Source organism: Podarcis muralis, chromosome 3 (genome assembly GCF_964188315.1).
Source record: "Podarcis muralis chromosome 3, rPodMur119.hap1.1, whole genome shotgun sequence".
NCBI classification, from domain to species: Eukaryota; Metazoa; Chordata; class Lepidosauria; order Squamata; family Lacertidae; genus Podarcis; species Podarcis muralis.
The window spans coordinates 36,690,906-36,715,399 of NC_135657.1; the positions used below are offsets into that span (position 1 = coordinate 36,690,906).

General features: G+C 42.0%; 2 protein-coding genes across 2 annotated transcripts in view; one reads left to right on the forward strand and one right to left on the reverse strand.

The window, feature by feature from the left end:
- Positions 1-4,599: 4,599 nt before the first annotated feature.
- Positions 4,600-9,842, forward strand: SAYSD1 (SAYSVFN motif domain containing 1). The gene is made up of 2 exons (XM_028724402.2): positions 4,600-4,863; positions 8,005-9,842. The coding sequence occupies exons 1-2, from the start codon at positions 4,723-4,725 to the stop codon at positions 8,338-8,340; spliced, it is 477 nt and encodes a 158-aa protein (XP_028580235.2). The 5' UTR covers positions 4,600-4,722; the 3' UTR covers positions 8,341-9,842.
- Positions 9,843-9,977: 135 nt separating this feature from the next.
- Positions 9,978-24,494, reverse strand: part of GLP1R (glucagon like peptide 1 receptor) — a 94,947-nt gene continuing 80,430 nt past the window's right edge. The window contains exons 9-13 of the mRNA XM_028724400.2: positions 23,597-23,666; positions 22,013-22,101; positions 20,102-20,240; positions 18,482-18,523; positions 9,978-14,633 (exon numbers count right to left, since the gene is read on the reverse strand). Coding sequence (XP_028580233.2) covers positions 14,466-14,633; positions 18,482-18,523; positions 20,102-20,240; positions 22,013-22,101; positions 23,597-23,666 — 508 coding nt within the window. The 3' untranslated portion in view covers positions 9,978-14,465. The remainder of the gene's footprint in view (positions 14,634-18,481; positions 18,524-20,101; positions 20,241-22,012; positions 22,102-23,596; positions 23,667-24,494) is intronic.

Consider the following 24,494-nt stretch of genomic DNA (forward strand, 5'->3'; position numbering starts at 1 on the left):
AAAGGAATGAAAACAATATTCTGAGCACCAATATTTATAACGCATTGCAGCGTTTTGCTATTTTAACTGCATCAAAGTGGAACAAAAATTCCAATGTGTTTGTAGAATGTCATCAGTTAAGAAATAACCCTATGGTTTAATCATGTTCTTTTGCTTGACCAGATTTAGCAGATTATACGACATTTACAGCTGACAGCTGTACTAAAAAGAACATATTTCTCAACACTTTCCTTGTAAAAATAAACTCCAACCGAATCTTTTCATGCTAAATCAGCTTCATTAAACCACTGATATTTCTGACTTGTCCTTTGGTGGAAAGTGTAACATTTCAGTGCACAGGAGTTGGTGAAGCATCCTACCCCATGTATTACCCCCAATCAGTGGCTCCAATCCAAACAAAATGTTAGATGTGAGAAGAGGCTGCGACAACATAAAGATATATTTTGAAAAGCAAGACGAAAAGACACATTATAAGCCCCATTGAAATGAACCGGAGCGTCACAAAAGTACTATTGTACCTATACATGAAACTTGTGAAGACAATGCCACCTACAAGGTCATTGTAAAACTTAGTTTCATGAAATAAATTCAGTTCATAGTTTGGGGTATTTTGTGGGACTTGTGCAGCCAGCAATTGTGCTTTCCTATAAGTATCACTATGGGACGCGGGTGGCGCTGTGGGTTAAACCACAGAGCCTAGGACTTGCTGATCAGAAGGTTGGCGGTTCGAATCCCCATGACGGGGTGAGCTCCCGTTGCTCGGTCCCTGCTCCTGCCAACCTAGCAATTCGAAAGCACGTCAAAGTGCAAGTAGATAAATAGGTACAGCTCCGGCAGGAAGGTAAATGGCGTTTCTGTGTGCTGCTCTGGTTCGCCAGAAGCGGCTTAGTCATGCTGGCCACATGACCCGGAAGCTGTCTGCGGACAAACGCCAGCTCCCTCGACCTATAGAGCGAGATGAGCGCACAACCCCAGAGTTGGTCACGACTGGACCTAATGGTCAGGGTTCCCTTTACCTTTACCTATAAGTATCACTGTGTTCAAAGGGCCGTATTCCCAAGTAAGTATACATAAAATGCACACTCATTAAAATGAAGTAATAGCTTCATGCATATCTTCACTGATTCACAGAGCTCCAAATCTGCAAAACCTCAGTAAAGAGCTGTACACACACAGGCACAATCCTTTGTCAAAACAGCCTTTGCCAACATCTGCTAATACAGACTTTGCTCCCTTGGCTCCACTGCAGTAATGAAACTCGATCATTAATTTAATAATCAGCTGGCCCTCTCTTTTTATTAGAGCATTTAGTAAGTCAGAGTGCATACATATACATTTCACATAGGAGGCAGTTTCTCAATAAATTAGATGAATCCGTCTGTGCTCAAGAAAACAAATGAGATTTGTTCATCATTAATATTATTTCGGAACAGTTTGACATGCACAAAATTGGCCGGAGCAGATAAAATGTGTGGCCAGCAGAGCTGTAGAGCAGCAGTGTCCTAAATGATTGGGCTTTGATTGGACTAAACCTCTGGATGAAGCTGTACACAGAAGTGAATAAATACACCAGTACAGTCATAGTGATCGACCAGCAGCAGTTGATTTGGTTCAAATGTAAACCTGGGGATTTGACTGAATCTCTTATTGCTTGGTCAGCTTAAAAGAAGCAGGGAATTTTGCAAAGAGTTGTGGATGTATGAAATATCTGGTGCTTCCATTCCACCTGGCATATGAAGAATGCTGTTTATGGTAACCAAGCTGTTGATTACAAAAACAGTGATAAGAAGCCAGAGTTGGACTCCAACTTCCTTCAATCCAGCCAGCATGACCAATGGTTAGGGATGGTCAAAGTTACAATCTGGCAACATCTGGAGTAACACAGGTTCCGCATCCCTGGTCTATACTGTGGTACCTTTGGATTTGAACGGGTTCCGTTCCGGAGCCCCTTTTGCATCCTGAGCAGAACACAACCTGTGTCTGCGCGTCTCGCAATTCACCGCTTCTGCGCATGCGCGTGACATCATTTTTAGCGCCTGCGCGAGCAGCGAAACCCGGAAATAACCCGTTCCGTTACTTCCGGGTCGCCACGGAACGCAACCAGAAAACGCTCAACCTGAAGCTACTAACCTTGCCTGATGGCAAGAGATCCTAAGCTCTTGACAAATACATTTCGGAGGAACTAAGCTCTGAATATGCCATAAAGGCTGCTAGGCTTCTATGTACTCGGTTGCTATTCAAGATGTGAACAGGTTCATCACTAAGCAACTCTGCATTCGCAAGAAAGAAATTGTCACGTTCTCTCCAAGATAGTGTTTCTCAAATATTTTGTGCTCAGAGTCCCCTTCTAGATTTACTGTACTCCATTTCACAGCAGGGTATGCAGAGATGGAGCAGGTCACAGAGGAGATATTTTCATAAATCCAAGTTGGCTCATTAAATCTCTTCATTCAACCCATCTGTGTCTTGGCTTCTGCTTGTGCTGTTCAGGGGTCTAGCCCAGAGAGGGATCTCAAACCAAAACCTCCAGTAGCTAGCCTTTGGTGCCTTATCTCCTGTGCTGTCTGTGCCTTCTTAAGGGAGGCCCAGTTAGGTTCTACTGGGAAAGGGTCCTTCAAAGCTCCAGTGCTGGTCTGAGATCTCTCTCTTGATCCAACAGCTTGAGGATGATCAAATGACCTCCAAAACCAATGGAAGGGCCTCAAGCTCCAAGAAGTCCTTCCTTTAGAGCTAGTCTAGCAGCCTGAGCACTTTATCACATCTAGGAACTATGACGGGCATTTCTGGTAGTTGACCTCCAGCCTGCCCATGGCAACATCTTCTGCATCTAGCATTGGGTCTTGCTTTCCTGATATCTGACCTCGTCTCTTACTTATAAAATTGATATGCCGGCCCATCAAAAATTATTTTCTTGATGGCCCAGGCCCTGACAGAAAGACGCACCTGTCTCAGGATGCTGTCCATCACTGGAGCTTCTCTATGTTATGCATGTTATGCATGTTCCTTCTAGGGATTTTACACATCCCAAAGGGGGCTGTCCACTCCATCATTTGTGAACAGCTTCAGCAGAACAGCTAGATGAATTCCCAACTCCATTTCATAAAGATCCACTTCCCCTCCATTTACGTACAACACTTTGGCTGTGAACAAACCATACATTTAAAGTATTCAAACACCAAAGTATCTTGGGAGCTCTAGATTACCCTCACAGAGCTACAGTTCCCAGCACCCTTAACAAAGGGTGAAGTTCCCAGGATTCTGAACCACAAATACAGAGGGAAGGATGAGAAAACAACAGGATAGCTATTCCTCTGCTCTCAAACAAAGTACGGTCTCTTGATATATTGCCATTCAATGTTGATGAAAGGAATTAAAACCCTGAAAAGCTATTGCAAATACATTCAAGTGAGCAAACATCTTCAGACAGCCTATATGGTAAATGAAGGAAGTTCCAGTGAAATAACCTCCGGCAAACTTAGCATTATATTAAAATTGGTTAGCTCAGCACATTAAATTCTGCAATAGGGTAACACCTAGTCACATAATTTCTTAACATAAAAGCAGATGGGGATTCCAATTGGCCAGATAAAGATGATAATGGTGATAGCAAAGGTAATGATCTTGCTGCTTGTAAAATTACTTGGAAATGTAATTTTACAAACCAGATAATTAGGGCCATTCAGAAAGGTGAATCATGTTAAAAAGAAGAGAGAACACTTTCTCACCTTCCCTTTGTCCTTGCATGACCCACTTTCTAATACTTTTTGCACTGAGTACGAAATCCAGAAATATACCCAGTCTGTGGTGTTAATATTACACACAAACTCATCTGTACACAAAGGACCTACTGCCCTTTCTTGTGTTTGTTTTAAGAAAAGCTGAATTATTGATTGTCATAGTGGTTGTCATAAACCTGGCTGGCTGTAAGATGGCTTTCATAGAGGACAAGCCTATCAAAGGCTACTGGCCAGACCTCTGCCTCAGTTGTTGGAGGTAGTATGCCTGTGAATTTCAGCTGCTAGACATCACAAGTCGGGATATACTAGATGGGACAGAACAGACTCTCATGTTCCTACTTCAGGAGGGGGCTACTACCAACCGTGTTCCAGTTTCCTCCCCCCTCCCCAATCCAGCAAATACAATCTCGCACCTGAAACTCTACAAGGGAAGATGGGCAAAGCCACGTTGGGGTGGGGAGTGCAGAAATGACAACGATCCTAGTTATTTATGTCAAGGTGTAGAAATGCTCTGCTACAAATGTCCTTTCCCACCACCACTTTCTTTATCTGTCTCTGCATTTAACTCCTGCAAGTGGGAAACGAAGCGGTGACCATCCGGCAGCTTTAAGGGGCTCGTTCCCGTGCAAGCTCCCAGACCCGCTGGAAGAAGGAACAGGCAGTGGCTTGCAGGGGAAAGCGTCTCCGTCTGGCTAGCATTTCTAACCGTAGCTGAAAATTGAGGCCATGAATGACACAAAACAAAAACCTAAATAAAACTTAGCGGGGTGGAAACAGCTACTCCTCCTTCCACTTCGCCCTTCTGACTTGGTGCGGGCCTTCCTGCCCCTCCTCCGGTCCCGCCCCGGGGGCGGCTCTCCCCGCCGGGGCAGATCCCGGCCAGCCGTGCCGAGCGCGCAACGCCAGCAAGCGCCGCTGGGCGCCGGCTCTTGGGCGCTTGTGCTGGACGTGGCACCGGGCGGAGGCGGGCGCTGCTGCTACGTGCATGGAGCAGAGGCTGGCCGAGTTCCGGGCTGCCCGCCGCGGTACTCGCCACACCGCTCCTTCGGCAAAGCCCCCAGGAAAGGCGGCGGAGGTGGAGACGGCGAAGGAGCAGGCCCAAGCCCGGCCCCCGCTGCCGAGTGAGGTTGGTTAGCTTCGGCGCGAGGCGGCTCCGCCTCCCGAGGCGCGTTGCGGGGAGGGGAAGGCCGCGTTTTCACCCGCTTGGCCTCGCCGCTGCTCTCCTTGCAGGTTCTTCTGCCGCTGCAGCTGCTCTCCCGTCAGAGCTGCCGCGTGCGATATTGCAACTCAAGGCGATGCTGCACGCGTGTTGTGTGTTCAGTGCCCCAGCACCAAACGTCAGGCGAAAGTTGTTAGCCTGGCCTCCTTTCTGACGTACTGATTTCCTGCGTGCACAGGTTCATTCATTCCTGCATCGTAGGGAGCTGGACTAGATGAGCCTAGGGGTCCCTTCCAGCTCTGCTGTTCTAAGGTTATCTCCTTCTTCCACCCCGCCGTGTTGGAGCATTCACAAATGAAGCCCCTGCCTTGAGCACTCAGGAAGAACTTTAGCACTTGGCTCTGCTCTTCCCATACTGATTTATTTATCCTCAGAGAGCCTTCTCTCTCTCCCTGTCCTCTACTATTATCTCATACATTTTAATCCCTACAGTTTTCTAACCAAGATCCTCAGGGCTTTCTCATCTCCACACCATCCCTGTGAGGTAGGAATAGGATAGGCCGGTGATCTTCATGTTTCTTCTGTAGCTTTGTCAGGGCAAGATGCACAGCCAAGCAAGGATTTGAACCCAAGTGTGCCTGGTGGTGATGCTTTCTGTTTTACAGTTCATACTGATCAAAATGTTCATTATGATTGGGAGTGGGCATGTGTGCTCGTGAAACCTGTTGGGGCGACAGTGTAACACCATTTGCACCATATCGTGGAGATGTGGTCCAGCGTCCTTCAGGAATTTAGCCATCCATGGTTGGTCCATCTTGTATTAGGGATGGAGGACAAGTTTTGTTCTCATGGCAACAGTTGCCTTGAAGTTCATCATTTTACCATCTGGTGAGGTGTTCCAAGGGATTGACAGTAGTGTAGTTGGGAGAAACTACATGTTATATAGAGAGTTAAATTGGTAAACTTTGTTAAGAAAAGGAAACAAGAGTAAGGCTGAAGAGTAAGCGTTAGAAATAGGGGTTTAAGACAGCATGAAAACAAACAAAACACCCAAACCCTCTCATCTGCTGAGATTAGTGATAATGGTGGTTCTCAAAAGGCTGTGGCGTGCCACGCCGGTGTGGCAGGAGAGGGTGGCATGTGTGGCAGGAAGATTCAAGGACAATCAAAGAAAAATTTAAATGTTTCAATGTAGTATAGATTGGTATTAAAAAAAAATATTTTTATTTGTAGAATATGGATAGGTATCTTTTCAAAATGAGAACAGGAACACAGGCTTTTCCACTACAGTTCTCCATGACATATTGTGGTGGACAGGGATTTTCAACTCTGACAAATATGAAAGATCAGAAAAGAGAAGGGCTTCTTTGTGTTGGATAAGAAGACGAGAGTTTGTCTCAAATTAGACTTAATATAAACAAGATTACCCAGCGAAAGCAATCTCATACCTCTCATTGAATTTGTATACATACTTAAGGTACATATGTTGTAAGAGGCACATTTATAATTATATTTTGGGAGTGAGTCATGTTCTTACATAGCTGCTTTGTTTTATACTTTCTAGATGTCCCATGATCATATTATAAATTAGTTGTGTTCCATGTTATAAATGAAGCGCTGCTAGTTGTTTCTTTTTGTTTTCCAATTTATTTTTATCAATAAAAAAATTGGTGTGGCACAAATTTTTATTCTGAAAGTGTGGCCCAGAGAAAAGTTTGAGAACCACTGTTCTAATAGGAAGGCTAGAGGGCATGGGCTGAATGGATATTTTAGCTACTACTTACTGAGAATATAGTTTAATGAGCTTTCTGCTCTGGTCCCAAGTTCTTTTTTCAGAAGAATTGAGCATGAGTCTATAGACATACCATTATTCATTATTTGCTGTTTTATACTTTATAAAAGCTGAATCCCATCTATTATGGTGTTGCCGATGGTCTTCCTGTTTGGAGATATTCTGCTGAAATTTCAGTTTTCTTTGCCTACCTCAGTACTGGTAGCTAGTGAGCCATGCCTCTGGATTATCCTTATTATTATTATTATTATTATTATTATTATTATTATTTTGGGGGGTGGGAACTAAAAACACTGGTCATCATTATAGGTGTGAGTGAAGGGTTGGAAAAAAACTGAGGGGAAACATTTTTCTCCAAACCCGTCCCCCACCTCCAAATTAATAACCCCAAAGGATTATGAAATACTTTATTTTAGAAATATGAACAGAATGTTTATAAGAAGATGGAGCTAGGATACTTCAGTCAGTAGAGCATGAGATTCTTAATCTCAGGGTCATAGGACATAGTGGACAAAAGATTCCTACATTGGACTAGATGTCCCTCATGCTCCCTTCCAATTCTATAATTCTATGACTTGGCCCCCCAAAATGATTACTAAAACTGTATCTGGAAGACTTTTATGTAAGACTGTGTACAGATCATTACAATTTCTGCACACTGTGACAAACAATTCCTGAGCTGTGCAATGAGAGTAAAACTTGCAAATGCAAGAGCAAGATGCATTTCTGCTTCTAGGAAGGCACTGCTATAGAAACAAGAGGAGGATTCAGTTCCTGCCATTGTGTCCTTCTGATTGTTGGCATAGTTGGTGGATCTGTTTGTTCTCTTGACTAGGCCTCAAAGGACTGGGAGTGGGAGAAAGTGCAGAACACCATAATTTTGTTGCCACCCAGTTCATGCTGCTGCAAATCTGTCAGATCCAAGATTCAAAGGCAGAAATGTAAGTGATGATAGCACTGCTTCTGTATTTGAGTGGAATACAAAAGCAGCAGCACACGTTAGACTTGTTGTTGGAAAGGTATTTTCGAATGCTGCAGAGCACAGAACATCTTCAGGTAATTGCATTCTGCGATTCTACCAAGCATAGATTTCCTGCAACATGGTGACATGGCCTTTGCCCAGCACAGCCTGACTCCTCTTGCTTCTTACCTACTTCCGACCTATTGCTCAATCTTCTGCAGCGGGTGAAAAAAGTGGTCTTTTTTGGAAATCAATATTCCATCACGAAATTGATCTTAGAAACAATTGCTGTTCTAGCCTTAATTATTTGTCCATTGCATAAATAACCCAGGTGGCTTTTTGTTTTATTTTGCAGGAATCCAGTCAAAGGCCAGAAAAGGCACCAACTGAAGCTGTTACATGCCCTGCACCATGGTGGACCAGTTGCTTTCTTCTGAATGTCACCTTTCTCAAGTTTCTCATCTGGCTTGTCTTACTGGGACTGTTTGTGGAACTAGAGTTTGGTTTGCCTTATTTTGTCCTGTCTATGTTTTACTGGATCTATGTAGGAACCCGCGGCCCTGGAGAAAGACAGACTGGAGAAAGAAGTGCCTATTCTGTCTTTAACCCAGGATGTGAAGCCATTGATGGAACACTTACAGCAGAACAGTTTGAGAGAGAACTACAGTATCGGCCCTTAGCCCAGAGGTAACTAGTGCCTATACCAGTATCACTAGGTCTCTCCCCTCTGCTTGAGCAAAATGGGAACTGTTTCCTGTGAGATTTTTCATCTTTAGAAATGTTTACAATATTGTAATTAAAGAGTTGAGCTGCAGATACTGTTTCTTATACAATAAACAACTAAAGACAGGATATTAAACATCCATATTCAGCCTCCCCCCCCCCCCAAAGGCTCCTTTTCTAGGCTATATGGTTCTCACCATTGAAGCTGTTATTTTCATAGACATTCCTTTCAAATGAAAGCAAAATATCTTGGGCAGCTTTATATTAAAAGATCCAGGAATGCATGTACAAATATGCATATATATTTAGACCAATGCCAAACATTAATATATACACCTATTCTTTTCCTTGGGGTTTCTCTCCTCACCTAAGTTGAATTTGGAGACCTCAACAGAACCAGCTGGAGGGGCAGGGGGACCTTACCTGTCATTGAGCAATAACCTCCAAGTCTGCTTATAACTTCTTTTAAAAATTTGATCCACTCCAGTATCAAAAGCAGAAGAGCCACATTTGTGGAAAGGATAATGTGACAATAATATATACATTAGGTTTGTATTTCTACTGTATGTGTGTTTGATTAATGCTCATTGAACTGAAAATTTGGATCTACACCCCACTTTTAGCAAAAGTCAGCTTGCACAAAAAGTTAAACTGTACTAACACCACCACATATGAACAAAACAGCTGCACTAAATTGGCAGGGGGAAAACAGCAGATATCATTTGCAGAAGTGGTAGAGCTATGTACCATCAGCATACAGATGACATCTCAGCTCAAACTTCCGCATTCCCGGTGCAGGGATTTAAGGCACTTGGCTGGAAGCAAGTGATATTGAACATTCATAGGATTGTGCTTCAAATCACCTCCTAATAGGTTAATAGTAAGGTGTGATTAATAAACTAACAAAATATGAGAATGTGTTACAAAGGCTTGGAAAAGGCAAACAGATTTTACTGGTGTGATGTATTGGGTATTGCTTGCAGAAAGCCACATATTTTACTTTTTGAAAACAAGCAGGTTGACCAGTCTATCAGTTGAGGTACAGTGTGTTTTAAATGAATTTAGTGCCTTTTAGCAGACAATGTCTATAAACACATAGCATACTGTTAAAATGGAATCCATCAGCATGGTTGGAGTGTTAACTCCTGTCCCTCAGAAGAGTAGCTCTGCTAATCTAATTCCCCGGGACCCTGGATGTTGGATATGGATGAAGAGAAATTCCCCAGGCCAGATTACCTGTGTGCAGTTCTGCAGACAGATTCCCCACTCCCATACTTGGGGGCCATAGGATAGTGGTGCCATCTGAGTCAGTAGGTACTATTAAAGCCTATTTTCAACTCTTACTGAATTTATTACATTTCACTGTTCGAGTGTGTTTGTGTTTACAATGTCAGGCACCTGATTTGATTCCATAAAGATCAGCATTATCTTGTATTAGGGATACAATATATGCTAGGTGTGCAAATTTTACTTTTTTTGGTTGCTTGCTTTTTGAAGATTTATTCAATGCATTCATTGGTATGTGTGGATTCAAGGCCTGATATTTTAAAAATGCATGAAGGAAAAAAACTGAATTGATTCTGCTCAAGTAGATCTAAAGTAAACTGAGATACAAATAAATTTATGTCTGACACATCTTGGAAACCATGAGGAGAGAATTACACAGTTAACATCAATTGCAGCAAACCTTTATATGGTAAATTACATTGCTTTTGCAAGACAAGGATGAATTCGCATGTGCACAAAGGAACATAATTCATAATTTGTTATCCATTTTTATATCATTAAAAATAAATACATGCAATTATTTTTTTAAAAAAAGGATCAAAACAGTAAGGATAGAAATATGACATTCACTCATTTTTAATGCTTAATATATATATATATTCACCATTTTGGTACATTTGCAATACGTGCCTCCACTTAGGTGCCTCACAAGTTGTATTAATTTAACAAGACTTGTGTGCATAACTGTGGAATGAAACTTAAGTAGAATCACAGTGAGTGAGCAGGTTGCTGGTGCGTCTTGGGTTGCTCAAACTGTTTTTTGAGCCCCGTATGAAGAGCAGTCTTAAAGCATACTATGAATTCCAAAGCAAAGGCAGCTTGAACATTGAGGCTCATGCACATCTCCTCTATTCATCGGTACTAGTTTTATTGGGAACGTTAAAAAGAGGCTGCTGGTAACGAGAGGGCATTTCTTGTTTCCCAAGGCTGCTTCCACCAGCCCACAGACATGGCTGAAGAGAGGTCTTGAATGCTCTTTTCTGCATCTGCTATCTTCTCCCAAGACTAAACAAGCCTTTAAAGGAGTTGCATATACTGCATCCATCATCACTTTACTAGGAACACATTCCAGAAATGAAAAATAGCTGGCTGAAAGAGGAATAGCAATACAATAGAACAAACAAATTTAACAACACCAACACTACATAATCAATAGGAAGAGAGGATTGTGTATGGGTGGTTTTTTTGGCAGCAATTGTTTCCTTGGTTAGAGTAAACTGTAAAATATCTTGCCAGTTGCAAAAGGGCTCTTTGAGATTTGCGTGGGCTCTACCCATCTCCTTCCATGGTCAGAATGCTCCTGTAATTCTGCTCCTTGAAAGCCCTATTGAACCAAGCACTGCCAGTATGGTTTCCATAACCTGCCAAGATGGGTCTGGGGCAAGACCAAAATAAGGTGGGGGCCCATGTTTAATTGAATTTTGTTTTGTTTTATTTAAAAAGGTCTTCAAAAGAGGAGAGGTTAAAAATCAAGGGAAACACAAAGTGATTTTAAGAACAAGGGAACAGTTAGTGAAAGTTTTTAAAAGCCATGAATTTAAATGGCTGCCTAGCCTAGAATTTTGGCGAAAATGAAAGATAAATAAGTGAAGGCTCAATTTACACACCAAGACAAAATATACTAAAATTTAGAAAATGTCTCTTGGGACACATCATTCAATAACCTTGCCTACTGCCTTTTTTCTTGCTGTTTGGTGAAGCGTGTGACGTTGTTTCCCATATGACAAGATCTATTATGCTACAGGAATTCCATTGTTGACTAAAGGGCAAATTAAACATGGTGGAGCATGTCACTCATGTGTCTGCTCTCTCCTCATATAACACTGAGTTTGTCTCCCTTCCACATGCTCCCCCTTCCTTTGTGTAAATCGGGTGGGGACCTCAGCCAGTGGGGTGAGATGCAACCTTCCAGGACTCTAGTTGGCCCTGGGAACTCTACAGGCGTGGCTTAGACACTACTAATCTTATGAAGTCCCATTTTCAAAACAATCTCTAGTAATAACTGCACAATAAGCATTCACAGATCTCAACCATGCTTGCCTGTAAATAGACATCTGTAGCACAACTATTTCCCACCAATGGGGATTGTGTTGGAGTAAATTGTGAAAAGTATAATGGGGGAAAGCTTGCAGTTGTCAGCTTTTAAAACCAGGAAAGTGGCTTGAAGGAGGCCATTGGAGACAGTCTATATGACCGGCTCTATAGACAATTTTAAATTTGTGGCAGCTACAGTTGCTGTGTCTGATGTGTAGGATTTCTGTCAAAGCCAGCCGATTCAACTCCTTAAAAGGGTTTGGTATTCCAGATCACTGAGCAGCCCACATCACTGAATTATGCTAGCAAACCTACTTGAGTCCGGTGGATTTTGGAAGCCTCGGGTTCTCAAGAAACTAATACGTTGTAGCTCACATCTGGCATGGACAGAATCCTAATATGCTAGTGTAACAGTATAAAAGCATCACTCCAGCAAAGGTGGCGTGTCCAGCATGGCTTAGAGCAGGGGCAGCCAATGTGCTGCTCTTAGAAGTTGTTGGGCTACAATTGCATTTCCCCCCGACCATTTGTATGCTGGCTGAGGCTGCCGGAAGGTGCAGTCCACAACATCTGGAAGCTACCACATTGACTGCCCTGGATTACCACGTTGCTGAAGGTTTCTTTACTGTTAGGTGCACACAGTATATACGGATGCAGCTTGCAAGGCCCAATTATGGCATCACAGTACACAGCCATAGAGATTTCTATGCATGCTCTACACAACACAGGGACAGTCTCCTGGGCCCACAGCAGAACCTTTCAGATTCTGGTAAATCCAAGGTCCAGTCCAGAACGGCCACAATAGTATCATGCAATATGTTTTTAGAGGAGACGACAAGTTTCAAATGTACTTCAACTCGGTGCTGCAGCGCACACCATTACTACCAATACGGTAATTAATATATGATGATCTCTGAAACCAGAGTTTCTCTGTATGCCATCAAACGTTCTAGGAATGACTGGCAACTTGAATTGGATTTACTGAAAAGGCAAATTGGATTTATATATTTTTAATTCATTCCTGCTGAGCAGTCTACATAATTTTTAAGATTCTAAAGGCTTATTGACAAGCAAGAAATCCGGCTGGCTGTAGCATAGAAGAGTGAGCTGGCCAAAGTGCTGAAAATATAGCTCCTGAATCAGCTTGTTTTTGTTTTCAACATCTAGCATAAAAGAGCCCTGTAGCTATAAGACACTTGAAAAGGAAAGAAAAAAAGCAAGGCATAGAAAAACCTATGCTAAAGTTAAGGACTCCTGTGAATAAATGATTAAAGTTCTAAAATACTAAATTCTACATTTGTGTCTCCATAGATGTTATAAAGGGTATTGTTTTCTCCATGTTCCTGTTTATCTGCTTCTATACCTACAGGGGGCAGAGAATAATGCGTTGTTCCCTGTCAAATACTCAATTCCAGAAAGCCACTAATTACTTTGGTTCATAGTAATATTTGTGCAGCCTTCTGAAGCAGTAAAGGTCTATGAGAGTGGTAAGACTGGGCATTTTTTAAAAAAACACTAATGACAGCAGAAAGGGTGTGCATTCATCACATGGAAAAGAACCATCATCTGCACATAGATTTAAGTTTCTCCGAGAGAGAAATTACTCTTTAACATGTTTGGGAGCATGCAACCAAAGGCAACATCAAATATCCAGTATTCATATACTTCAATCATGGATGTACCAGCAAAAATTGATCTGAATGGCACAAGAACAATTCAAGCCTTTTCAAATGATGAAATAGTAGGTGGATCCAGTCACCAGTACTATATGCTTTCCCCATGCAGTGGATGAGTAGAATAGTCCTGCTGGGGTCAGTAGAGGATTGCTCTGCCACATAGAAATTGCCTGTTTATCAGGTTTACTATTCTGCTGTTTTTTACAAAAATGAGGGATAGAATCCAATGCTGCAGAGAAGAAATGTACAGCATGCACTATTTTTTAAAAAAGAGGTATGTGAAAGCATAAGGGTGTAAACTGGTTATTTGTTAAATAATCTTTCCCATTTTTAATTGTACACATTACCATAAAACAGAGAACGCAACAAAAAGTAAACTACGTCTTACTGTGCCATAGGAGTGAAGAGATGAATAACCGTTCATTGCAAATAACGTCACTGGCCATTAGGTGTCCACGACACCACATGTGACATTCAAAACTGCAGTGAATATACTATTCTTGCAGTGTGAGTAGAGGGGGACACAAAAGTCCCATTTGTAGAAATGCCTGGAACACCCAAGTCAAATGACTGCATATTGGGTGTTTAAGAAAGCTACCACTTGGAAAGGCTTGAAGGCTTGAAATGCTTCTACAGATTATGGTGACTGTTTCTTTGTAACCATGCAAAAATTTAATCTCCCCTTTTTCCCAATGGGAGTTTTTTCTTGTTTGTAATGATCAGCTGCATCCTTGTAATTTAATCAGTAAAGCTGTCAACCTGTCTACCCACACTAATAAATGATTACCTTTACGCTTTGTGACAGCATCAACACAGTGTTTATAGGCTTTGGGCACCTGGAGGCCTCTGATATTGAGAAGAAATGCTTTAAGCTTACTTTAAAGAGCATGTCCTCCCCTCAAATGTATTGATTATATTAGGTGGCCGCTTTATTTTGAAAGCTTGTCCAGCTGCCTGCAGCCATGAACGAGGGAGGTTCAAGTCTTCCAAAGGCCTCATGCAATCTGGCTGGCTGGATATTCAAGGGGATTCGATTGTACCTCCTACAATTCATGTCAGCTGGTCAGACTCCTCTGCACTAGCCTTCACAGAAATCTTAGCTGAATGTAGCCTGGAAAGTGGCAGCATAGACTGTGCTCCCCAGGGTACCTCCACTGCTTATACTGTTGGCTGGGTACTTGAGAGGCTTCATGTTGCTGTCTCTGCGGACATAAAAGTGCTCTAGTCGCCAGCGCTCCCAGCTTTTCTGAAATTCTGTCCGAACCTTGCATAAGGAAACAAAAAGGCATGAGAGAGAGAAAGGGGAATAATCCAGTTTTGAGCCACTTCTATTGTAGCACTAAGAAAAGATGAAATATCCCATATAATTAAACACTGGCAAGGTTCTAAAGCCGCCCTTGTTATTGTTTCAGATAATTTCTGTAATTACTTAATCAGTCCTTCATAGGTAGTTTCATAACCAAAATAATAGCAGCACTCTCTCCTTATTCTATAAATAGATGTATGTCTGTGCAACAGTTGGGAACAGTATGCCTTAACTGAACTCCTTGCAGCAACCCGTTGATCTAAAGTTAAGAGGGCACATGGTTCAAACTAGTCTGAATTTCCTGCTTCAACGCCATTTTGAGAATCCAAGATACTCACTGTGACTGTCAACAAGTGTATTTCTGCATACAGATAGAGCTAAAGACCACAATTTATAGAATGTTAATTCAACAGTTGTAAAATCTTGAATAAGACTGAAATTCTAGGCATGCATAGGCTGCAATCCTACCCCTGTTGAACCACACTGACATACTTCTGAATAGACATGGCTAGGATTGTGCTGTTACTTGGGAGTGCCCTTGAAGTGAGAGGGACTTACTGCTGGGTAAAGATGCATAGGACTGGACTGAGGGGGGAATCACCTGGCAAATGCTGTTATGCTGACTTTGAGATCCATAGCAACAAAAAAGGGGAGGATTGGAGTGCTAAGAATACACACACACACACACACACACACACACACACACACAAAATGTAAGTGAAATGAGAGTATTTTAATTACTATGGTTGGGTGTGGATACAAATTGGGAAAGCCGCAAAAGTAGGTTCACCCCATCTCGTTTTCTCATTTCCTAAAAAATTTTAATGGGGGAAAGTAGCGTTTAAATCCAATTGTCACTGCAAGACCAAGTCTAGTGACATGTGAAAGAAACTTAGGACATAAGCAGGCAGCAAAGTTGGTACAACATGGTCAACTCTATTAGAGATTTCTCTTCTTAGGCTATTGGTAAGGGGGAAATAGCATTTGTATAAAGCAAATTATTATTTTTTAAAGCTATTAGAGATCCAGTTCTGTAGCATTCCCCCCACCCCATAATGTTCATAGTTTGGTTGTCATGGCCACAAATAAGCCTGTAAGCTTGGACAAGGGTGTCAATGATGTACTACTCTCTGGTTTCTCCCCCAGCCCCCAGGAGCTTCCTTGGCTGCCCCATAAGTCACTTTCTCAAGTACCTATGAACTGAAAGCTCCAAAACTGTACTGATTAAGGACAGCTCACCACTAGGTCTTATAGTACTTATATTAAACTAGAACTACAGATCCAAATGCAATGCATAGAGTTGGAAGGGACCATGAGGGTCATCTAATTCAACTGCCTGCAATGCAGGAATCTTTTGCCCAACGTGGTGCCCAAACCAATGACCCTGAGGTGAAGAGTCTCATGCTCTACCAACTGAGTAACTTTAGGTTCCATCTTTGAACATGGATCTGCACTAATCATCTGTTAAGCAAAATGTGTGGGGTCCAGTTGCATGAGTAAAAAGGGTGCTGATTTAAATAGTTAATTTTTTATTCAGAGCTGCACAATGTGTACACTAGGATTTGATCCATCACGGTAGCAGCAAAATTAGAAACTGCAGCAAAAGCCACTTATCACATCAGCTAGAATTAGCTTTTTGCACAAAAATAGAGGATACTTAATAAGGAAATACTATGTCCCTCTTGTAAGTGGATAATTGTGCAAGCATAAGCCAGCTAATTCATCTCAGTAGCTCTTGTACTGTAGATACTACTGTTAAGGGAGGGGGGGAATCCATTATGAGGTCTCTTACTGTTTATGATCTTTTTCAAAGGCTAGTCATATTAGCCTGTTGCAGAAAGCAACAGCAAAGAATCCTGTGGCACATATTAAAGCAGGTGGTCCAGATCTTAATCTCCGCATCCCTGGTGGGCCAAATCTGACAGGTGGCCAGTCCCTGAGTCCCTGAAATGAAGTTTCCGAGACCCCCTTTCTGTAAAAGTTCAGGCACAGGGATCTGGCGCCCACTGCGAAGACATGCAAGTTCTATAACACTGCCTTGAAGATATCTCTCTGTTCTGATCAAAATTTCACACAAAATAGAGAAACCAACCCAGATTATCGCCTACTAGGGCTGGGCGATATGTGCCACAGGATAATATGTGCCACAGGATTCTTTGCTGTTTTCAGCATCGTGATACCAGCTAAATATCGTGATATGCCAATATATCATGATGTCTAAAATAAGGATGGAACTATGTACCGTATTTTTCGTCCCATAGGACGCTCCGTCCCATAGGACGCACCTAGTTTTTTGGGGGGGAAATAAAGGAAAAAATTTTTCCTTTATTTCCCCAAAAGCAGGTAGGGGAAACCGAACCAGGTCGAGGAACAGCGGGATGGCGGCGCTGCGCCTCCCTCCTGTCCCCCGAGCTTGTGGGGCTGGCCGATGTCTGCCCGCGCAAGGGGCGCTCTGCTTCAGGGTGCCCAGCCCGCCGGGCGGCAGGCTGCTATCCGCAGCATGGGGAGCCCTGCGGGGAACTCCTGCAGGGCTCCCCATGCTGCGGATGTCTGTCCGGCGCGCGGGGCGCTCTGCTTTAGGGCGCCCCGCCCACCGGGCGGCAGGCTGCTATCCGCAGCCTAGACAGCCCTACGGGACCTCCCGCAGGGCTGCCTAGGCTGTGGATGTGTTCCCGAAGCGCCGGGAGCTCTGCTTTCAGCGCGCCCAGCGCTCCGGGAAGCAGGCTACTATCCGCAGCCTAGACAGCCCTGCGGGAACTCCCGCAGGGCTGCCTAGGCTGCGGATGTCTTCCTGAAGCCTGGAGAGCGAGAGGGGTCGGTGCACACCGACCCCTCTCGCTCTCCAAGCTTCAGCGAAAGCCTGCATTCGCCCCATAGGATGCACCCAGATTTCCCCTTCATTTTTGGAGGGGGAAAAGTGTGTCCTATAGGGCGAAAAATACGGTAGATGCAAACCGAGTAATGTCCTGGCAACTGCTATTACTTAGGGGTCTAAAACTGATAAATTTTTACTTATCTTTAACATATTGTTACAACTGTTATTTTATAGTTCAGCTAATTTTTAAATTAGTGTGTTTTCTCTAAAATAGGGAGGGAAACTATAAGGGGAACCAAACACAAAAACACTAGGGGAAAAAACCCTTCCTCTTTTTTCCCACTGGTGAGGGTGGGTGGGAAGGGAACAAAGAAAAAGAAAGCAGCCAGCAACACATAAGGAAGTATAGGGTTGTGGGAAGAAATGTGTGTGAGAAAGGAAAGGGGTGAGGGGAGAATTGGCGGGGAATTCAAGGCTGAGGAGGAGAAAATTGGGAACGTAATGAGGGGGGAGACAGATCTACACACAGAGAGAGAAGAGAAGGGGGAGGAGGCTTATAAAATGGTGACCAAACTATTTAAGCTTTTAAGCTTTTCAGAGTCCTTGTTTTCATTCAAGTAACGTAATCCTTTTAAATTTTATTCTGGCAGGGTCAACAAAATCCAACTTGGCAACAAGATAATAAGGCTGTACAACAAAAATTCCTCCAATCCCGATACACATTTCAAGTTAACAAGCAAAGGGATGTCTTCATACAGGTCTTCAACTACAACCCTCAACATATCAGTGCTTTATTATAACTTACCACTTTATTTACTCAAAAATTAATACAATGACCTTCTAATTCTCCATACTGCTACTTTGATATATTCATAGAGAACGCTATCTGAATGCTTTAGTTTTCTGTCAACTAAATTACGGTACTTGAAAACATTCTTTTCTCTCTCTCTTTTTGTATGGAAGGTAATACTGCAAAATACATGCCTCTTACCTCACTGTTGTTAAAACAGTAGAGAATTGCAACCAGAAGACCCTGGGGGGGAAATCAGTACAACAAATATGAGTTAGATAATTCATACTCATTCTTGCATTAAACTTCATTAGCCAAACTAGGAGATGAAACTATATCTAATCCTGCTACAAGTACTTCTTGAGAAAAGAATGCAAAAGACTTCATCCCTGTAAACTGAGTAATACCCTGCTGACTCAGGACTTGAAGAAGCAGCTCCTATAATGTGGCACTTAAATTCAATTTATTTGCAATTTAAGAGTGTGCCTTTTTCTCCATAAAAGTGATGGAGGAGTCAGTGTCTTGAAATTGGTTAGAGTTGGACTCCGACCTGGGAGACCTGGGTTCAAATCCCTGCTCAGCCATGATCCTCACTACATGACCTTAGGTTGTTGTGATGATAACTTGGGAAGGGGAGAACCTTGTGCTCCACAGAGGAAGAGAAGGATATACATGTAATAATAAATACATAAACAGATGCAACAGAACAGTGACTGTTTCAGCATAAAAAAGCAGCAACAAATAGATCAGGGGTCAGCAAACTTTTTCAGCAGGTGACCGGTTCACTGTCCCTCATACCTTGGGGGGGGGCCGGACTATTTTTTTTTTTTTATAAAAATGAACAAATTCCTATGCCCCACAAATAACCCAGAGATGCATTTTAAATAAAAGGACACATTCTACTCATGTAAAAACATGCTGATTCCCAAACCGTCTGCAGGCTGGATTGAGAAGGCGACTGGACCGGATCCGGCCCCCGGGCCTTAGTTTGCCTACCCATGAAATAGATGGGCAATCAGGACTCTCACAACTGAAATCCAGATTTGTGAGTGACAGCACCAGTGACACCTCTTATGCAGATGAACATCTTCATGCTGATCAATGCTAGTTCAAATAGATTAGCAGGCTCAGGGCTGATAGTTCATTTACCATACTGCAAAACTCAGTGCCAGTGCTTGGTACTTCTGTGAGGCTCATGTCCCCCGACTTCCTTGTTTAGCGACTGTTGTGGGAGGAAGCAGAAACCTTTCTAATGCTCTGATGGAAATGTGATAAAAACAAAAGAATAGCCTACTGGATCAGGCTCCCAGTAGCCCCAGCGAGCAAAGAGTTGTAGTTCAAATACTAGGTTGGGTTACCATAAAATAACCCCATTATAATTTCAATTTCTTTTTATATACTTGTCCAAAAAGTTCTAATTTTAAGGAAGACCAAAAAATATAGCCCATGTTTCTATTTGTTTTCTTCAGCAAATACAATTCTTCAGCATGCTGCGGCGTAAATACAATTAAGCCTTACAGGCACTGAGTGCCAATGAAAAATGAACTTATAAAAGCTTTCATTTAAATTTGTGTTGATTATTCATTGGAAAATATTTGGCCATATCCAATTCCAGATGGCTGTTCGGATCTGATGTCCTAGATCTCTTTCCCAATTATTCTGCTAAGTATTAATTGATGCATCTGCATTGAGAAGGGTTCTAAATGCAGGGTGCTCAACTGATTTTTATAATTGTGCATCATTTTATTTTCGAAACTGGTCTGTTTTGCTTGAAGCACTGATGATAAATGTTGTTCTGAACAGACAATTGCTGGGTACTACCTGAAAGGAAGAGGAGGAGAGTTCAAAAAGGAGCTTCACAAAGCGCAATGTTCCTTGGGCATGCTCATCAGTAATGTAAGCAAATACAATCTCGTGGGTCCCCAACAGTGGAATCAGAGTGAGTGTAGATTTGGCCAATCTAGAGAATAGAAAGCATAGGAAACTTTAGCAAAAGGGCAGTATCAGAACAGAAAACAAAGTCTTTGGAAGACCCTTATGAACTGGTCCCAGCTCAAACATGTACTTGTTTGGGTTATCTTAAGCAAATCACACCTTTAATATTCTAATGCTCAAATAATAAATAGATGCAGCTTATATTGACTAATGCATATATTTGTATACTTTTACTTTCCCAGTGTCCCTTTCAGTTTCATGTGCACCATTTATCACCTTCTTTCAAACCCCCTATGTTCCTCTCTCAAGCACCATTATATTTCTTGTTCACAAACTTGGGCATTCTTGAGTGTCAGTTTCCCCCCATTTGTAAATGGTGAGTACTTGCTCACCTGGATTGAACTGTTCCTATTAATTAATTATTGGTACAATAACAGAATGTTAAAAATGTAGAGGTAGTAGCATAAAAACAATAAATGATGAAGCATAGGGAGCAATACATTGCACCCCAGACTATACCATCTGTACTAGGCTCCAGAATTGCCTCCCCTCTGTGGGATCACCATGTGCTGCATGGCTTTTGGAGATCAAATGCACTCTAGCTACTAAAAAATATTCTCACAGAGGCAATTCTTGGCAATCATTAGGCAAAAGTCCTGCTGAAGGATTTGTATTAGTATTCTATGGTGTGACATCTTCAAAGCACCATCAACACATTCGTTGATAACTAACTTTGAGAAAATGAAGAGAACTACTGTGATGCAGTAAGAATATATATTTGCTGGACATATGCTCCAAAACCCAAGGAAATGGCTAGTAAAACCTTAGTAGTAGTAGTAGTAGTAGTAATAATAATAATAATAATTTATTAGTGTCAATATATTTTACTTTACACTTCCGAGAGACCAATGATTAAAAAGAACTGAATGAAAAGGAAGCAGGAGAAACTAGAATTCTTGATTCTGATGTTGGAAAACAGGCTCTGCATAAACACAATGTTCAAACATATATGACGTGGGAAGTCAAGGACAAGCTGATACAGCAGGACAGAGATGTCACTGCAGGACCTGTGCTAGGAAAGGATTTGTAACTGCGTTACCATGACCCTGTGTGCTGCTAAGGGATGTGCAAAAGAAATAGAACTAGCTACCTGTTCAAGCATCTGACTCAATGTTTACTGTTAAGTAGGGTTGGGAAACTGCCCCTCTGCGCCAATGTCTGTATTCCCTTGAGAGGAAAGTGGTCAGGGCCAAAGCATGCACACACACACATAATGCCTTGCTCAGGTTCTTAAACACACCGCATTCCTTCTGACACATACTTTCAGCTTTCGCAGCTTCTGTGCTGTGCACTGAGGAAGGGGCTCCCTTTTATCACCACACAGCATGGAAACGTAGTCATGTTTTCATCCATCAGCAGCTCAGCAGCAGGACTTAGCCGCAGTCCTTCCCTGCCATAATTTCTTGATCAGCTGGGGATTGTGGAGAGGCAAGTGGGCCAGAAGTTTCCCACCTTTGTCCTTTGTTACGGGTATCGGCTCATATTGCCAGTTTTTCTCTGCATCATTACTCGCCAAACACTTGTCTAATCCTTTGTTTTTGGTATTGAATTGAAAAAAGCTGAAGACTTCCTCTTATTTAAAAACAAATAGAAGCTCCCCATATGCAATCAAACTGTGATAGTTTCTGCTCAGTGCCACCTACTAGCTGCAATCTGAAATGATGTCATTTAATCCGTTCCTGCAAGCACTTTCTCCTAAGATAAGCACTGAATAGGTTTGCTGCCAAGATGACTCACCTGCATTTTATGTCAGTTTTGCGCAACAGGTTGGCTTGCAGCTTAGAAATGATAATGCAAATAACCCTGATAAAGATCAGGAAATTTACCTGGGTCAAACAAAAAGTAAAGGATTACACGGTGCATCTTTTAAAGCAAACTTCTATTAATTCTAAGACTCTACAGAAGTATCATCTGCCAGGTAGTTCAGCCCTTTCCAGAGTGCCTCACACTCTGAAAAAGCACAAACCACTGACAGACAATTATTTTTAAATGCAAATTCCAAGTGTAAATTCATGGGGTAAAGTTTTTTGGAAACTAGAAAGATTATTGTCGAGATATACAGACTGCCCTGCTGATTTCCTTTGCCGGGTTCCATCCATCTCTCTATACTTGAAAACATGGTCCTCTGCAAGAAGTCACCTAACCTGCAATCTGCAGGAGCCAAGTATCTGGCCTATGCTGCTCAAACTTGAAGAGTAATACATAAAATGAATATTTGTTCACTAAGTTCAAGAAAGAAGGCTGTGCCCACATGATTTGCGTCCTGGAGTAGCTAGTGATCCACAACTGGAGTTCATCTTGTAAACAAAGTAGACCTTACAAATAATGGTTTCATCTGTCCAGTCTCTCTCCCCAGATGTATAAAAGTTGTATCAGATGAATTTGTAAATGTATTTGTAGCTCACTGCTACAAATTACAGTTTTGTTGGTGTCTTGTGGGGAGTACACTGTTTTTCAGGTATGTTGTTGATGGAACCAATATTTTTTAAGGAAATCATCAGGATAATCCATGTACCTCGACAGTAATTATTCTAGAGTCAAGATGTAGATGTGGTGTTGGTTAATTTATTGTTGCTTTTAATGATCCTCTGTTTATGATTGCCTTTCACTGTTTTAATTAATGTGCTTGTAAACCGCCCTGAGAGTTCTGCAATAGGGTGGTATACAGATGTAATAAATAGGTTAATTTACACTTGGCAATGTACATTGAAAGGTTTCTTTTAGACCAGTGGTTCCCAACACAGGGGCAATTTGATTTTTAAGGGGGAAATTCAAGAATGAGTTATTAACAGTTAATGGTCTTTTAGGCTTCCTCCATGTGAATAGGTGTTCACTTTTTGAATAATAAGAATTATATGTCATGGGGAGGGGGATCAGGATTTTAGAGATGCTTAGGTGGCGTATGGCCAAAAAAAGGTTGGGAACCACTGTTTTAGACTGTATAGGTAAGCAGCACTAATTATGTATTTGTTGTCAATGCTACTTCAGAGTGCGAAGCATACTTCTTCTGGAGAGTGGAAATTATTGTATGTCTGGTCTGCTTGCAGACTAGTATGGAAACTGTAAAGAAGGTGACATTTTAAGCTACAAGTGACTTGTTTATGTGATGGACACCAAGGTCAAGAATAAGTAAAGTGTCCCCACAAACTCATCCTCTACAAACATGATAGTTAAAAACCAAGGGCATTACCTACCACATTCTCTGCTTCAGTACAAAATACATTTATTAGTGGAGGTTCACACCAGTACAATAATATTTCCATCTATTTCTTTTGTCTCTGGAACACACTAAATTTTCTGCAAAGATTCCTGATCACTCACCCCTATAGCAACAAGGATGGGCACCCTGATGATCAGCCAGTAGTTCATGTTAAGATTCTTGTTCCAGCAGCTAGAGAAGTAGAACAAGACAGGCAGGGGGAAACTTTAGTACATACATGCAATAATTTCCTCATCATCACACGTCTCGGCAGCGTAGATGGAAAACAACAGCAAGTGCTAGCAAACCAGCACGGTACATTGCACAGATGGATGTAACTGCTTGCTTGCCGAAGAGAAAGCTTTAGGCTAATCTGCAGTGATCACTGCTAAACTGGGTGCTCTTAAGCCTCTCTTTCTGCTTTTGTATGACAAACTTCTCCACCACAATTTGTCATGATCAGTAAATGATTATGGAGAATTATTTTATTAGAAGTCAGAATACAAGTCACTGTGAATTTTGTTAGTCAATCTCCTCCCACATACTAGAAAGTCTGAGCTTGAAGCTAGCAATGTTTTAACTCCCATTATAAAATCCTTGTACCAACTCTTCTTTCTTCACAATGTGTCATTTTGGTCAGAATTCTAGGTTTGCCACAATTTCCCTGCTCTCAGTTATCGGTTCAAACACCTAGCTTGTTTGGACTTTCAGTGATTACCTTCTCCATCCCATCTCAATTATTTTATGAAGATGACAGAAAGGAAACAAGCCTATGGCATCCACTGTAGTTTATTGGTGTAGGCTTCCTCCTCAAAAATAGTCTATTTTTGTTTAGAAATTCTCTGCAATTAAGAAAAGCCAAGCATGTTCTCCCAGTAACATGCAGAGTGCCTCGTCTTGTTTGAGAAGAATACAGTGGTACCTCGCAAGACGAATGCCTCGCAAGACAAAAAACTCGCTAGACGAAAGGTTTTTCCGTTTTCGATTTGCCTCGCAAGACGAATTTCCCCTATGGGCTTG